The sequence below is a fragment of the Grammomys surdaster genome, unplaced genomic scaffold (assembly GCF_004785775.1).
Source record: "Grammomys surdaster isolate TR1022 unplaced genomic scaffold, NIH_TR_1.0 270, whole genome shotgun sequence".
Taxonomy (NCBI): domain Eukaryota; kingdom Metazoa; phylum Chordata; class Mammalia; order Rodentia; family Muridae; genus Grammomys; species Grammomys surdaster.
The window spans coordinates 2,986,096-3,003,596 of record NW_021604711.1 but is presented as its reverse complement, the minus strand read 5'-3'; the positions used below and the strand labels follow the sequence as shown (position 1 = coordinate 3,003,596).

Below are 17,501 nucleotides of genomic sequence, written 5' to 3'. Positions count from 1 at the left end.
TTTTTGTTCCGGGCTCCTTCTCGGTGGTTTCTGCTCCGAACTGGTTTTAGGGGTTTTCTCAGCTTCCAGTCCCCATTTGGAGTGTAGTGGAAAGAGGGACTGGGCCTCCGGGGTCAGGTTCCCAGTGGATGGATCGGGAGACGCGCACCTTTGCCGAGCGGTTCTACCGGGGCCTCCGGGACCGAGTCCCTAGCGGCGACGGTCCCACACCCAGCAGCGTGACCTTCATTCAGACGCCGGACGCCTTCTCCTATGCTGACTTCGTGAAGGGCTTCCTGCTGCCTAACCTGCCCTGCGTGTTTTCCAGCGCCTTCACCGAGGGCTGGGGCAGCAGGCGGCGCTGGGTGACATCTGAGGGAAAGCCTGACTTCGAGTACCTGCTGCAGAAATATGGTAGGGCTCAAACGAGAGGCGTAGATCCTGGGATGGGAGGGCGACCAGGACTGGACAGACAAGTGGTATCTGTATAATTCGCCCAGAGGGTGGCCGGAGCCCAAGAGGGTGACTACGCGTATGACTCTACCATTTCTGTGCTGATTCTCTCGCTGCAGGAGACGCGGTTGTACCGGTTGCTAACTGTGGAGTGCAGGAATACAATTCAAACCCTAAAGAGCACATGCCCTTCCGTGACTATATCAGTTACTGGAAGGAGTACATCCAAGGAGACTACTCCTCTCCACGGGGCTGCCTCTACCTAAAGGACTGGCATCTGTGCAGGTAATAAGACGGGCCGGCAGTTGGCCATTGGGCACTTACCCTAAGCAGTCGTGCAGGCAGTCCAGGTAGAGCACACCTACTGCACTCAGAGGGGCTAACTCTACAGCCGAGTTCTAATCTGTATCTCAGAACTGGTGGGAGGATGGTTCCGTGGGGAGATCAACATAGTGGACCAGGTAGACTATCATGGGAAAAGTAGGTCTTTCCTGGATCTGTATTAGTACAGGTGGCCTGTTGTCTCCTTCCTCTTCTGTATAATGTTTGAGCAGGTACCTCGCAGATCCTCTGGGGCTGTCCTCACTGCGACCCCCACTGAGAACAGGCTTGTTCCTTCTACAATTGCTCTTAGGATCTTGCCATCCCCTGGCCCATTCTACTCTCTCTAAAGGGACAAATGACTTTTCCACAACCACTCTTGTCCCACTTTGGAAATCTCTTCCTCTTTAAAGAGATACACAGTAACACAACCACTCTTGTCCCACTTTGGAAATCTCTTCCTCTTTAAAGAGATACACAGTACCCTCCCTGATCAGCCTCCACTTTTCTTACACAGAAACTTGTGGCAGCTTTACTTAGGAGATTTTGACTTTGTGCTGGGGCAAGACCACAGTGCATTCAGTAGAAACTACTTCAAAATTTGAATTTTGGTGTTTTCTCAGGCTAGTCATATGTGGTCTGTTCTTCTCCCACCCTTCTCTCTCAATGATGGACAGTGTCAAGAAGACATAACCCCCACCCAAACCCCTGGATCTACAGAAATGATCACACCTCTACAGTGTGCTCTGTTGCTGTGCTAAGCTATGGTGGTCATGCACTTAGGCACACTGCTGCTTTTTCTTTTTGGAACTGGGAATGCTAAAGTCTTGAGCATCTAAACACATGCTATTGGTATGTTTTGAAATTTATGGTATTTTCAATTTGGACATGTTAGTACATAAGCCCATCTGAGGCTTCCTAGATCTCAGGCGTTTTGGCTGCACCTAAGACCTGGCTCATATGATACTCATTTTGGAAAGAATATTACCCTCTTCCACAGTGACCCTGGGACTGTGTGTTTTCCTTTACCTCATTGTGCCTTTCACAAGCACAGACCATTGTACTCAGACCCCCCAACAAAAAAGCACAGTGTAATATTGAGTGAGCCAATGACCAGTTGATCAATTTCTGTATCATTTATGTGTGAAGTAAGGCTTAGAACTGTAGACTGGGATGGAATTCAGACCCCTGCAGTTCTCACAACTTACCAGATGCAAGAGAAACACCAGCCTCCAGCTACCCTGCCATGCTACTTCTTTGGACCTAGAGCAGGAGCTGGGTAAAGTGTGACCAGACATGGTCTCTGGATCTGGACATGACAGAAACAGCCTCACAGGCCTGTAGTACAACTAATTTAAGCTTAGCCCTGACTAGTTTACAAATAAATGATACTCAGACTATCTTTTCTTTTTTTTTTTAATTTAACTTTGACAATTACTGGGGGTAACCCCTGTTCTACTTTTCTAACTGCTGGCCTGGTTACCTCCCTAGTGATGTTCCCCAAATACTTCTGTTTCTCCTGACCATGTGCTCATGGTCCATCTCTCATGGTACCTTCTCCCTACCTCCTTGTTCTTTCCTTTTCTCTCATGCTCAACCAGGTAACTCAACCCCACCCCCATCCCTCAACGCTCCCAACCCTCATAGGTCTAGACCTTAGGGTACAGAATTTATCATTACAATACATAGTAACAGACCAAACCTCAACACAGGCCCTAACACTATTGTGTGCAGTAGTTTGGAATTTTAGGTAAACTTTTTTTTGTTTGTTTGCCTTGTTACTTTGGTATAAGTATTTTCCAAATATTACATTGCATATTTATGCTAGATATTTGTTCATTTGAAATACAGTGTTTGACTGTACTTTTGTCCAGAAGACCTAAAACGAAAAAGAGCAGAAGGTGTGGCGTTGCATAATCAGGAGGTCACAGGGGAAGCCGTACCTGAGGATTTAATAGATGAACGAGTTTGCTACATGCACCGAGGCAGAGGGACCCTCATGTTTGGGGACCTGCAGATAATTCATTGCTACTCGGCTCTGGCCATTTCTGTCTCTTGTTGGGAGTTATAGGCACATGAATCTAGAAGTTTTTTCCAGTATCTCCTTTAAGGATGGTGTTAATATGATCCAGTATTTGGGGACCCATTGATGGGTTTTGAGGCTCTCACACCTGGGGCTGCAGCCTGGAGTTGCCAGGTACCATTAGTTTCCGTAGTATTGGTGAAGAAAAGAAGGCCTGTAGCTCATGACCTGGGACGATGCTTACCATGTGTTCAGAGGCCCAGTGACCACTGCCTAAGTGGGGTGGTTAAGCTGGGGTGCCCCCAGAGTCATCTTCAGCATTTGAACTAAGCAATTTGAAGTTCAGCTCAGGTCCTCAGGATCTGCAGCTGTCAAGAAGTCCACTAGGACTGGGTGATCTTAGGTGGCCCTATTTGATAGGGATGGCCCTACTTGGGTCTGGCACAGAGTGGATTACTGCTATAGCTCCTGTGCTTTCCTCAGAGACTCCTTGGTGGATGACTTGGAAGATATATTCACCCTGCCTGTGTACTTCTCGTCAGACTGGCTGAATGAGTTCTGGGATGTCCTCAACGTGGATGACTACCGTTTTGTCTATGCAGGCCCCAGGGGCACCTGGTAATGACAGAAGGGATGTGGGTACCTGGTGAAGATGAGATGGGAGGTGTGACTATCTGGGGTATCTGCCTAGAGGCCTATCAAAAAAATAAATAAGTAAACAGGCTCCCTGTAGGACTCCACAAGACACAAACCAAAAGCCCTTGCTGTAGGTCTCCCTTCCATGCAGACATCCTCCGCTCCTACAGCTGGTCAGTCAATATCTGTGGGAAGAAGAAATGGTTGTTCTTCCCGCCAGGGCAGGAGGAAGCCCTTCGGAACTGCCATGGTAGCCTGCCCTACGATGTGACTTCCACGGAGCTCCTGGACACCCACCTGTATCCCAGGGTCCAGCACAAGAACCTTCCCATTGAAGTCATACAGGAGCCTGGTGAGATGGTGTTTGTGCCCAGCGGGTGGCATCATCAAGTGTACAACCTGGTAAGACTGCACATGACCTTGTTTCTGCCAGGCTCCCTCCCTCTCCGTCCTCTCCCTTCCCACTCCAGCTGTCTCTGTAGAAAGAGGGCAGTATTATTCCTCTGTGAAGGCTGGACATAGGGCAGGGAAGTTACAAATGAGACTACTGAGAACTTATCCCCTTGCCCTATGTTACTGTGGTTCCTGCCATGGTCTATGAAGTTCTAGCCTTCATCCCAATGTGTTAGCCCATCATAAGATGGGATCCACATTTCCTGGCTACAGTAGCGTAGCATCTGCTTTCCACCTTTGTCCACTAGTCTTGTTTCATTGCTGTGATAAAATACTCTAATGAAAAGCAACTTAGGGGAGAAAAGGGTTTATTCCAGGTCACAGTTTATCACTGTGGGGAAGTCAAGGCAGTAACTTCAAATGACTAGTCGTATCACATCCCCAGTCAAGATTAGAGGAATAAATGCATAAAGGTTTACTTTCTTACTGCTCCGCTCTGGCCCTCTGCTCTTACCCAGTTTAGGACCCTCTGCCTAGGGAATGGTGCTACCCACAGTGAGGTGGGTCTTCCCACATCAAATAAGACAGTCTCCCCACAGACATGCCCACGGGCAAATCCAGTGTAAACAATTGCTCGTTGAGATTATCTTCTCAGGTCAGTCTAGATTGTGTCAAGTTGACAGCTGACACTATTACACCCACCCAAAGCACTGAGCCTGGTGGGTGTAGGATAGGACTTATTTTGCTCACCCAAGGTGAGGCCTACTGATGCGTCATGGATCAGTTTGTCTTCTGCCCTCCAGGACGACACCATCTCTATCAACCACAACTGGATCAATGGCTGCAACCTGGCAAACATGTGGCACTTCCTGCAGCAAGAGCTCCAGGCCGTGCAGCATGAGATTGGAGAATGGAAGGACTCTATGCCTGACTGGTACCACCACTGCCAGGTGGGAAGCAACCAGCTCATGTTGAGTCAGACCCTGCTGCCGACCCTCCTGGCTCTCAACCTGTGTCTCTGGGTCCCATCTTAGCCCCTGCCCCTTGGGTGTGTGGGAGGGGTCTTTCTCTGCACACCAGAGCAGTCTGAGTCTGCGTGTGACCCCGGGACTTACTCTCCCTTTCCTCTTGGCTCAGGTCATCATGAAGTCCTGCACAGGGATCAACTTTGAAGAATTTTACCATTTCCTCAAGGTCATTGCTGAGAAGAGACTCCTTGTCCTGAGGCAAAGACTGAAGGGGGATTCAGGGGACAGCCAGAGCCTAGGGCTGGGCCTACAACAGGCTGCATTTGATATTGGCCGCCTGGCAGACGTGCTGGCCTCCGTGGTCGTGAATCCTGACTTTCAGAGAGTAGACACCAGCGCATTCTCACCACAGCCAGAGGAGCTGCTTCAGCAGCTGGAGGACACCATGGCTGCCGCAGAGGCCCTTTAGCATGCTGCAGATCAAGATGCAGGGAGAGTTCTGCAGAGCAGCCTCTTGCCCCGGGACCCTTCTGGAAATGCAGGCTACTTTTCCTTGAGGCCTAGGATGTGCCCCAAGCCTGTGCCAGTGCAGTTCTTGCAGGGTGGGCCTTGAGGAAGGTCCCGCCAAAATGGGAATTTAACTCCTGGAGGCTAGAGAAATGTTCACCTACCTAACAAGCCTGACAAGCATGTGAATTGAGTAGTAGTGATCATGAAACCAGGTTTCCTTGGGGAACTCCAGCCTCTTCTAGTTATCCTAGGATTCCTGAGTGATGGACATCCAATCTGCCTACCTTGGAGGTGTCCCTGTGTAACCTGGGACATAGGCATAGATAGATATGTATGTATGTATGTATGCAGTTGCCCTCCAAGCCTCTTTATCCTCTAGTTCTGTCCTAGGAACTCCAGGCTCCAACTGAACTAGGAGGAACTAACCAGGGTATGATAAGCTGTAGGAGGAGTTATTAAGCTGGGTGTTGTTTGTCAGTGGCTTAGTGGCTGAAAAAAACAGGTACTGGTCCATCTGAGCCCCCAGGATGGAGATGATGGTACTATCCTGGCTGTGAACCTTTGTCTCTGGGTCCCATCTTAGCCCCTGCCCCCTGGGTGTGTGGGAGGAGGGGCCTCTGCACACCAGAGCAGTCTGAGTCTGCATGTGACCCGAGGGACTTACTCTCCCTTTCCTTTTGGCCTGGGTCATCATGAAGTCCTGCACAGGGATCAATTTTGAAGAATTTTACCATTTCCTCAAGGTCATCACTGAGAAGAGACTCCTAGGGAGCAGTAGCATTCTTCTACACACCAGTCCTTTAAGGCCTGCCCTCCTATGCTAGCTCATCTGCAGAATTATAGGGAACCCTGTAGAGGGGACAGATACACTCAGTCTCAGGGTGACCTGGATAGGTAAATGCCTCCTCTGTTGGCTGTGCTCACTGCCCATGCATGTTCTCTGAGTCTGAGATGAAGACAAACCATTGTTTCATGGCCTGCATGAATCCACATGACACTTCTGGTGTTGGCATGCATCCATGTTCTCTGTGCTCTTTCTAGAAGGAGGGGTTGTGACTGAGGGCAGAGGTGTGCAGCCTGTGTGAGAGCCAGCTGCTTACTCTGGACCCCAGCATAGACCACTGGGATGAGGTATAGCTCTAAATAGTGCTGGACTTGTGGACATCTTTGCAGACAGAAACTGCCTAAACCTGCAGCCTTCATGGGCTGAGCTGAGGCTTCATAGGGAGAAGGAAATTATAAGCAGAATTGGCCATGATCTTTGTAGGGTTCCTTCCTGTACAGGACCTCGTGCCAGTGACACAGCCTATCATCCCTAAGAAACCCCTCTGGGTAAGGCCTGGGAACATTTTCAGAGGAGCTATGTGAGGCTTAGAGAGCTGCATTTTACAAGGTACAACTGGTGGCCTGCTGCAGAGTAGCTAATCCACCCTTCGAGCTGCAGGTCCTCTACTAGCTAAGTGTAAGCATGTGGGCAGGGGCAGAGACACCTATCTTTCTGTCCTGCCTGCCACAAGGAGCAGCTTCCCTTGGTTGGGACTCCTGGGGAGCTGCTGGAGATCACTGGCCAGGAGGGTGGCACTTGGTGTTAGATGTACAATCAGTGGAAAGAAAATTATTTACTAATACCTTCAAGCCCTTTGCCAGCTAAATAATGGCACACCTCCTGTTTCAGAGACTATGCCAGCATTATCTCAGGGAGTCCCTAGACAGGGCCAGGTAAATAAGCTTGCCCAGGCTCTGCCTTTGAGCTGGCCAGGGGTGAAGTATCTGGGGCCCTGATTCCTTTCCTATGTGGAGACACTTAAATTTCACTCAAGAGGTCCAGCAACTTAATTTACCTCCCTTATTCTAGACTGGCAGAATTAAGAAAAATTAACACCCTAGGCCTACTATGTATTCTCATGACCATCATAATTAGAATGATAATAGACTCCCAAGTTAGATTAACAAGACAGGGGGGCATGATAAACAGCTCGGTAAGCAAAGGTACTTACTTGCTGTGAAAATCTGTTGCCAGGTTTGAACCCTAGAATCCATGTCAAAGTGGAGGAGCTCCTTCCTGCTGCTCGAGTAGACCACAGACTGCCCAAACTCTGCCACAGTTTGAAACTTGTGTAAGGATTTCTGCCCTGTCCAGGTGCTGGTTCTTGTAGCCCAAGATTAGTGTTTTGGAAGATCTTGTATCCTCTCCTTATTTTGTTGTCCCAGCTGCCAAGGGCACAGCCTTAGTTCACTGACATGTGTTCTCATTGTGACACTGCTGTTTGAAAGAAGTAACATCTTTTAAAAGAGGATTTGGATTAACAATTAAATATACTCCACCTAGTTATCCCAGCATGTGTAAAGCATTAACAAAAGGAAAACATCCTAATCTGGGCCCAAGGAGGGCCTCAAATCTGTGTTCAGGGAATCCTGTCTTCATCTTTCCCAGTGGGAGGATGATACACACATGCCAGTCTGCCTGGCTAAGCCTGCAATGAAACAACAATTGGTTGGAGAACTCAAGTGTAGATATAGATTATGTGAGGGTAAAATAAAAAAATCAAGAGCAACATTAAAAAATACACCTTAGATTACCGAAAATGAAGAGACAATATGCAAACTATTTGTAAGACAGCTAAAACCTTAACTAGAGGGAAAATGATAAGCTGGCAGGCCTTCAGAAAGAACAAATGTCATGGATCAGTAACCCAAGAAATAGAACTTACACAGTAAAATGGAAATAGCCAGCACAAGTCTTTGAAATAGAAGAATAGAGAATAGCAATGAAACCAAAAGCTGGCTTATAAAAGATCAATGTCCTGGGCTGGAGAGATGGCTCAGCAGTTAAGAGCATTGACTACTTTTCCAGCGGTCCTGAGTTCAATTCCCAGCAACATGGGATTGCCCTCTTCTAGTGTCTCTGAAGAGAGCTACAGTGTACTCAAATACATAAATCTTTTTCAAAAAATCAATAACCTGTGCATACACACCTGTAATCCTAGCACTTGGGAGGGTACAGAGCAACCCTAAGCTCTAAAGCCTATCAAGAAAAAAGGTATGCACTTATTTTCATGAAAGTTACATGGTTTTAGCATCTTTATAACAATCAGAACAGTTCCAGTCCAGCCAGGGAAATACCAAGAAACTGTGTCGTGAAAAAAAAAGTATATACATATATATGTATATAAAATTATCCATGTTCTCAGAGCACTGAAACCACACAAACAGTGTCATTGTTGGGTGTCTATTGCTTCTCCACCTTATTTTTTCAGACAGGGTCTCTCACTGAACTGGTCTATATAGTGAGTTGCAGGACAGCCAGAACTATGCAGGGAGACCTGATCTCAAAGAACAAGCAAACAAACCCAACTGCTTCTTTCCTGTGGGAAACCACCTAATTGGCAGATTCACACAGGATGTGAGGAATGGAGGAAAGAGAATGGGACAGAGGCAAAACTAAGTCCTGCAATAGAAGGGCCTCAGCGAGTCTCATCTTGCTGAGGAGACAGGCTAGGAAGCTTCCACTTGTTTTTCAGTACTGGAATTCACAAGACATGGCAGGAGAGCATTGAGTCCTCTTCTCTCAGAGCCACACAGGACAATGTGTTGTATGAAGCCAGGTTCTTTCTGTCTTGTCAGCAGGAGCATGCAAGCTTAGACAATGACCAGTGTGTGGCTGGAATTATGCAAGCCATCTCTGCACGCAGGCCTTGCAAAGGGGAAGAGTCTGGAACTGCATTCCAGTCATACCTGATGACTGACTCACCCATAGGCCCCAGCTAGCTAGCTGTTCCATCTACTAGTGCTTGTGTGGGAAATTCCCAAGTGGTGGCAGCCTTACTATCAAATACCTCTAAGGAACTTCAACAGAGACGACAACCAAGGCAACCTGAGAGGCAGCAGACACTGAGTTACCCACTATACCCTGCTGCATCAGTCCCTGTCCCAGCTCATCCACACACAGGTTGTCTAACTGCTTCCCAAGTGTCCAACCATAGCTCCCAAGGAGAAGTCCCTGTACTCTCTGGAGCACAGCCAGAATTCCCATCACATAGGTGCAAGTTTGCAAATCTGCATGTTAGATTTATATACCCATACTATTCTTAAGGTGGTTTCTTGTTTAGCTGGCGAAGAGAAAAAGCCATTGAGACATGGAGGAATAAATATGCAGGGGTCTATGATCCCCACTGTACAGGCTGGTTTTGTGTGTCAACTTGACACAAGCTGGAGTTATCACAGAGAAAGGACCTTCAGTTGAGGAAATGCCTCCATGAGATCCAGTTGTAAGGCATTTTCTCAATTAGTGATCAAGGGGGGAGTGCCCATTGTAGGTGGTGCCATCCCTGGGCTAATAGTCCTGGGTTCTATAAGAAAGCAAACTGACCACGGCAGGGGAAGCAAGCCAGTAACATCCCTCCATGGCCTCTGCATCAACTCCTGATTCCTGACCTGCTTGAGTTCCAGTCCTGACTTCCTTTGGTGATGAACAACAAAATGTGTAAGCTGAATAAACCCTTTCCTCCCCAACTTGATTCTTGGTCATGATGTTTTGTGCAGGAATAGAAACCCAAACTAAGACACCCACAGTCATCAGGTTTGATACTGAAGATGTGGCAGGAGAGTAGAGCAGAACATACAATGTATAAGCTACATAAATTATATAGATTAGCATATAAAAAAGAAACCAGTGATAGAAACAAATGGGCAATATGTGGGGAGGTGGGCAATCAGAAAAAGCCCACCCCAATTGAAACTGAATCATACCTATAAGAAGAGCACACTGTACAAATAACATACAGACCTTAATATGCTAGTCAGTGGGATCATTGAGCCTCTGACTTTTCTACCCATCTATGGTCCACCTCCCTTCTTGGAAGTATTCTTCCATATTAAACTGTCTCTGTAACCCTACCCATGTGTCAGTGTACAATTCCTTGTAGGGTACCCTCTAGACTCTACCTTTGCCTACAACTGAGCATAGCCTGTGTGCTTTCATCTTTGTTTCATAAGGAGTATACATGAGTATCCTGATAGTTCAAAGCATAAGAGTTCATAAAAGTAGTTGTACAATTATGTAGTTAACACAGGCATCCAAATGTGTTCACAGGAATTACAGGCTGGTGCAATGAGAGGTGTTTTGGCAGCATCTACCATTACTTGTTCTACAGGATACTGAGAACTATCCAGGGCCTCACCCCAGGACAAGCATACATGATGCCATAGGCCGTGACCCTTCACAGCCATGAGAAGACCTTCCCTGGGACTCAAGAATGCAGGTGCATTGTAGTAACAGTGGCTAAAGTTTTGATGTCACAGGATGCATGAAAGCCTCACCAGGTCCTGTGAGATGAGGTCCTGTTGTGTCACATGGGTAATTCCAGAATCTAAGTTTTGAAACACAAACAGTACCTTCCTTAAATAAGAGCTGAAGTAGGTATCAGGGCATATAGCATTCTTAACCACTTGCTGTGACCGACCACTGGATGAGACCTTGAAGCCTCATGGTATAAGCCCAAGGAGTGCCAGGGCTTTTTTTCAGAATCTCTTAAGTCTTTGTCTCTGAAAATCTCCCCTAAGAATTATGGGACATTTAAAGGTAACATCTGGATTCATGGTTCTGGTGTCTCATCTCTTGCAGTTGTAAACTGAGAGAACTCTATCACATGAGTAAAGACGGTGCCAGGCCTTGTGACTTTGGCATGGACAACATACAGGATGTGAAAAGGATGTCTACAGATCATTTATTGATAGCTTTCTGGAGACCTGCTCTAAAGTTTGATAGCCACATTCCCAGAACTGTAGAACAGGACCTTCCCTACTCCTCAAGGACAAAAATGGGTGATACTGAAGATTCTGTGGAGTTGTTTCCTTTGGTTGGTTTTGTTTGCTTTCTTTCTTCCTCCCTCCCTTCTTCTCTTCCCTCCTTTCCTGTCTCTACCTCCCTATTTTTGGGATTAAAGGTATATTACCATCCAGTTGATGCTGAGGATTTTGATACCAGCTGAAGTCCCAAGCCCATGGGTTAGTAAAGAAATATCCCTGTTTTCCACCTGGTGAAAACAGTTGATGCTGAATATTGGGGATCCTGATAGCCATGCTCCTGAAGCAAGAAATAGCTACAGACAGGGACTGGGGTGGGTAACTGAAATACTTTATTCTACACACTGATAAGACTTCAATAGCATAGCCATATAGTATAATACTATAGTAAAATAGTGGTTACATTTAATTACATACCATATAAACTAGTTATATAATATATACTACTCATATACAAACTATACTGTATCCTACAGATACACATATATACATGCATACACTGTATGTACTAAATAATATTATATTATATACTATACCAAGATACATAAATCTCTTTGAATACAGTTGTAAAAAGTCTCAACAAAATACTACAAAATTGTATCTAATATAAAAAGACACAATCCATGCTTTAACCCACATTGTAAAGTCAATGTAATGCATGGTCATCTCCAGTGTATCATGTACCTTTCAATAAGAAATGAACTCAGTAGAATTTCTGTACCCAACAGTCTTTTTCTAGATGAGTTCTAACATGTCTTTGAATGAAAGTGGAAAAACTGAAGGTCTTCTGACATTTCTTACACTCAGACTTTTCTACAGAGTTCTTCTATGCTTCTCAGAAAGAAGTTTAAAAATTGAAGCCTACCCATATTACTTAGGCCTACAGGCTTTTTTCCCTCTGAGGTCTTTTTATGCCTTTGAAGAACACTGAAAATTTGAATGCTTCCCCCCACCCCCATTCCTATTCATAGTGTTTTAGCTAGCAGGTGTTCTTTCACATAATCTACGAGAACTGTGGCGTCTGAAGCCTTACCTTTTTTCTCACAAACACGGGCTTCTTATTGTTCAGTCTGATCCTTTTTTGTGTCCTTTATAAAAACTAAGAAAACTCTGTTTTTTTCATATCCTTTACAGTCACTCTGATGATTTGTTGTTCAAGGAGTATTTAGTTTCTTTGAGGGCAAATGGAAAATGTGATATTTATTTGTACTCAAAGGACGTGTCTCCGGTACAATTTTTTTCATGTTTACAAGGCAACTGTAGTAAGTGGTTCTCCGGTGCTTTTATTAATAGGGATAGTCTCCAACATGAATTCTTTAATGGTTTTGAGGATACCTGGAAGAAGTGAAGGACTTACCACACTGTCTGCACTCACTGTTTCTCTCCTGCATGAGTTTATTTGATGTGCTCTAAATATGCTGGGACTGTGAAAGGTTTTTACCTCACATTTAAACGTCCATTTCCAGTGTGCTTTATCATTTTTGTTAAAAAACAAAAAACAAATAAAAACCTGTTAGAGAAACTAAGGATTTGCTAGAACTTACATTCATAAGACTGTTATGAATACTTATAAGACTGTTGTTAGTAATCAATTCTAACTGGAAGTGAAGGCTTTCCCACACTGTATTCATAGGATTTCTCCCCAGTACGAGTTTGTTCATGTTTCCTGATGGAAGTGGAGCAACTGAATGCTCGAGCACCTTGTTCACATTTACGGGGCTTTTCTCCAGTATGGACTCTTTCGTGTATTTGAAGAGAACTGGAAGCACTGAAGCACTTACCACACTGTTTGCATGGGTAGGATTTTTCCCCAGCACGAGCTCGTTCATGTTTGCGAATGTAACTGGGACAACTGAAAGCTTTACCGCTTTGTTTACAGGCGTAGGGCTTTTCCCCGTTATGACTTCTTGCATGATTTTGAAGTGAGGTCAGAGAACTAAACCATCTATTGCATTGTTTACATTCATAGGACTTCTCTCCAGCATGAGATGTTTGATGTCTTCTAAATACACTGGAAAAGGGAAACACTTCTTCACATACATTGCATTTAAAAGGCCCATTTCCAGTGTGTTTTATCATGTGTGTTCGAACACTCGTGAGAGAAAAGAAGGCCTTACCGCAATGTTTGCATTCATAGGGCTTCTCCCCAGTATGAGTCCGTTCATGCTTTCGAAAGGAACTGGAACAACTAAAGGCTTTCCCACACTGTTTACATTCATAGGGCTTCTCTCCAGTGTGAGTTCTCTCATGTTTTCGAAGGGAACTTGAACAACTGAATGTTTTCCCACACTGTTTACATTCATAGGGCTTTTCTCCAGTGTGGCTTCTTTCATGAATTTGAAGATAACTGGGACAGTTGAAGGCTTTTCCACATTGTTTACATTCATAAGGCTTCTCCCCAGTATGAGTTCTTTCGTGTTTTCGGATGGAACCAGAACAATTAAAGGCTTTTCCACATTGTTTACATACGTAGGGCCTCTCTCCAGTGTGAGTTCTCTCATGTTTTCTAAAGGAGCTGGAATGACTGAAAGCTTTCCCACACTGTTTACATTCATAGGGCTTCTCTCCAGTATGAGTTCTTAAATGGATTCTGAATTCACTGGGGAAATGAAAGGCTTTCCCACATAGCATACACTTATAAGGCTTACTTCCAGTGTCGGTTATCATATGTCTTTGAATACTCATAAGAGAAAGGAAAGAGTTCCTGTACTGTGTAAATTTATATGGCTTCTCAGAGTATTCTTCACCTTCAGATATGTTGTATCCAGAGTTGACTATGATGTGCCTATTAAGGAATGAACAACATATGAAGATTTTTCCAGACAAGTCACATTTCACATAGTTTTTCTATACTAAGCACGTTTCTTTTTCAGATTAAGATTTGTAATCTCACTGAAAGTTCACCCACATTGATTTTTATGATCTTTACTTTTACAGAATCTACCATATGACTTCTGTACAAAACGCAAGCACATAGCGAAGATTGGTTTCCTGCTGAATTTCTATTCATTAATGTCTTGGATTTACATTATAACCAATTTCAGAGAAAGTCCAAGAGTCCTGGCACATCTTAATTACTAGAAAGTAAATGGGCCGGGCAGTGGTGGCGCATGCCTTTAATCCCAGCTCTTGGGAGGCAGAGCCAGGTGGATTTCTGAGTTTGAGGCCAGCCTGGTCTACAGAGTGAGTTCCAGGACAGCCAGGGCTACACAGAGAAACCCTGTCTCGGAAAAAGAAAGAAAGAAAGAAAGAAAGAAAGAAAGAAAGAAAGAAAATGAAATCACCTTTCTGGAACATGGCTTCCCCAAATCTATTATCAAAAAAGTGGCGTTAACATAGTTTCTTAGTACTGTATGAAAATCAACTACCTTAAAAACAAAACACTGTTAAACTGGGGGTGGGGACAAATTAGCTAGAAATCAATGTTTACAATTGTGCTTATCTGTTTGGTTTGTTTAGCAAAGTTCACAGACATGCTAAGCTCCCCTCAAAGAATATTATCATTATCCCTTTTATGAATTCAGATTACCTTAGATTTGTCTCAGGATTTTTGTCCTCATCTTCAATGTTCTGGTCTTCCCACCCTTTCTCTAAAATATAGATGAAGAAAAAGCACTATTAATTATGAACTTCAAAAAATTAATAGCACCTTTGAGATTCACCATATACTAAAACTCATGCCCATTTATTCATAAAAGTAGTTCTTTTCCACCATTAAAACTGATTAAAAAAAAATTCCAGGGTATTTTTGTTTTGTTTTAATTAAGTAAGGAAATGTTAGGCTTGAGAGATGGCTCAGCAGTTAAGACTACTGACCGTTCTTCCATAGGACCTGGGTTCATTTCCCAGTACCCACATGGCAGCTTACAACTGTGTCTAACTCCAAGATCAGACACCCTCACACAGACATATATGTAGGCAAAATACAAATGCACATGCAATTAAAGTATATTTTAAAAAAAAAAAAAAGAAAAAGAAAAAAAATGTTATCATTCTTACCTATAGAAGTCAGGTTCCTGACGACTTCCTCCATCACATCTCTGTAGAGATTCTTCTGGGAGGGATCCAGCAAAGCCCACTCTTCCTGGGTGAAGTTTATAGCCACATCATCAAAGGCCACTGGGTTCTAAAATATTCCACAATGTGTATTAGAGGCTGGGTAAGATTATACCACTAGGAATCTATACTCTATAGGTAGATGTTCATGTGATTTTCTGATTTCCAACTATTCATTCCATCATTTGATTATCTAAAAGTTTCCTTTCTTATGTATTCAGCTGTCCACATGCAGCTGTATTAATAATACCATTGAACTGAGGCACTCAGGAAAGCAAACACAAAGTAAAAACACCTTCCACATGGGTAAACCCGGGGAGTAGGATGTACTTCTTGGTCATCTCTAGTTTACCACAGTACAGTACATCTCCACTCCAGGTTACTGCCCACATCCTACTATCTGCTCCTCAAGTGAGGTTCATACTTGTACACTCAGAGTTCTTATAGGTTAGAAGGAAATGCTCACAAAGCTGGAACTTTGCTGGTGTATAAGGGACCTCAAGAGTTGGGAGGAATTCCAAAAATCCAAGTTTTAGAGTGACTAAGAACAATTAGAATCCTGGATGAGTAACTTATAGGAATTCAAAACCAGTGCAAAGTTTCACATGGACATATAAGACACTCAGAAAACTACAAGATCCCCGAAAGAGCAGTCAGACTAGTGCTTCCTAATGCCAGAACCTGCCTCTTACTGCAACAGCAATCGAGGTAACACAGTACCGCAGTAAAGGGATGATACAAACAGCATCAGTCCAGGAACATCCACAGAGTCCAGGGAAAATGAGGTCAGGAAAGTGGCTTTGGGCTGCTCCAAACACACGTCCCTCCACAGAAAAAGCAAAATGTCAAAAATAACTTTGCTATAAATTTCAATATTTAAAAATTTTAGCTGGGCGGTGGTGGTACACGCCTTTAATCCCAGCACTTGGGAGGCAGGGCAGGCAGATTTCTAAGTTCCAGGCCAGCCTGGTCTACAGAGTGAGTTCCAGGACAGCCAGAGAAACCCTGTCTCAAAAAACCAAAAAAAAAAAAAAACCAAAAAAAAAAAACAAACTTATATCAGCCATGTGAATGTAAGGATATAAAAAACCTGGAAAGGCCTTGTGAGGCTTCTCCTCCTCCTTATTTTAACCTGCATCTGACATGGTGTGATGGTTTGTGTATGACTGGCCCAGGGAGTGGCACAGTTGGGAGGTGTGGCTTTGTTAGAGTAGGTGTGTCACTTTGAGGGTGAGCTTTAATACCCTTGTCCTAGGCTGTCTGGGAACCAGTCTTCCACTAGCAGCCTTCAGATGAAGATGTAGAATTCTCAGCTCTGCATGCACCATGCCTACCTGGATGCTGCCAGGTTCCCACCTTGACGAAAATGGACTGAACCTCAGCCCCAATTAAATGTTGTCTTTATAAGATTTGCCTTAGTCATGGTGTCTGTTCACAGCAGTAAACCCTAACTAAGACACATGCTAACAGTCTTAAAGACAGTAGCCTAAGTTTCCAGCTCAGGAACAGAGTAGGTCTCATTTTTGTATCAAGTAAACAAAAGCAAACTGCTCCTTAAACCCACAATGTGTACATACCACCTAAACTCTGGAAGAAAATGTTGCAGTGATTTTTTTCTTTTAAAAATTAAAGTATCCAGGTTTGGAGAGATGTCTCAGCAGTTAAGAGCACTGACTGCTTGCTCTTCCAAAGGTCCTAAGTTCAATTCCCAGCAACCAAAGGTGGCTCACAACCATCTGTAATGGGATCTGATGCCCTCTTCTGGTGTGTCTAAATGTACTGACAGTATACTAAAATACATAAAATAAATGAATGTTAAAAAAAAACTTAAAGCATTCAAAAGTACCCAGATATAGTGTGAAACTAAGAAAGCTCCATGCATCCCAAGAAACTCTAAGGACAAAACCCCAACCTAATTATGTATTAAAGGAATATGTAATCCCATCCCCTTCAAAGAGGGGAACAGTTACTATGTCTTCTAATTTTTCTGTTTTAGTTTATGAAATTCACAGAAAAATGTCAAAACTGGTTCAATAAATAATAATGAACAATACAACAAACTGAGTATACATAAGCAATACAGTCTCTGCAAAAAAATATTTTGGAAATAGGGGCTGGAGATATTTCAGCAGTTAAAAAGTGTTTGTTGCTAGGCGGTGGTGGCGCACGCCTTTAATCCCAGCACTTGGGAGGCAGAGGCAGGTGGATTTCTGAGTTCGAGAGTTCGGGGCTAGCCTGGTCTACAGAGTGAGTTCCAGGACAGCCAGGGCTACACAGAGAAACCCTGCTTGAAAAAAAACCAAAAAATAAAATAAAATAAAATAAAATAAAATAAAATAAAATAAAATAAAATAAAA

General features: G+C 44.0%; 2 protein-coding genes across 2 annotated transcripts in view; one reads left to right on the top strand and one right to left on the bottom strand.

Moving 5' to 3' along the window:
- The first annotated feature begins 19 nt into the window (after positions 1 to 19).
- On the top strand, positions 20 to 5,558 carry Jmjd4 (jumonji domain containing 4). The gene is made up of 6 exons (XM_028776526.1): positions 20 to 393; positions 552 to 717; positions 3,260 to 3,394; positions 3,547 to 3,814; positions 4,609 to 4,755; positions 4,943 to 5,558. Exons 1-6 carry the CDS (start codon positions 129 to 131, stop codon positions 5,240 to 5,242), a joined length of 1,281 nt encoding a protein of 426 aa, XP_028632359.1. The 5' UTR covers positions 20 to 128; the 3' UTR covers positions 5,243 to 5,558.
- A 5,840-nt stretch (positions 5,559 to 11,398) lies between these two features.
- LOC114628626 (zinc finger protein 709-like) overlaps positions 11,399 to 17,501 on the bottom strand; it is a 12,434-nt gene continuing 6,331 nt past the window's right edge. Inside the window, exons 2-4 of the mRNA XM_028776531.1 lie at positions 15,088 to 15,214; positions 14,618 to 14,678; positions 11,399 to 13,873 (exon numbers count right to left, since the gene is read on the bottom strand). Coding sequence (XP_028632364.1) covers positions 12,670 to 13,873; positions 14,618 to 14,678; positions 15,088 to 15,214 — 1,392 coding nt within the window. The 3' untranslated portion in view covers positions 11,399 to 12,669. The remainder of the gene's footprint in view (positions 13,874 to 14,617; positions 14,679 to 15,087; positions 15,215 to 17,501) is intronic.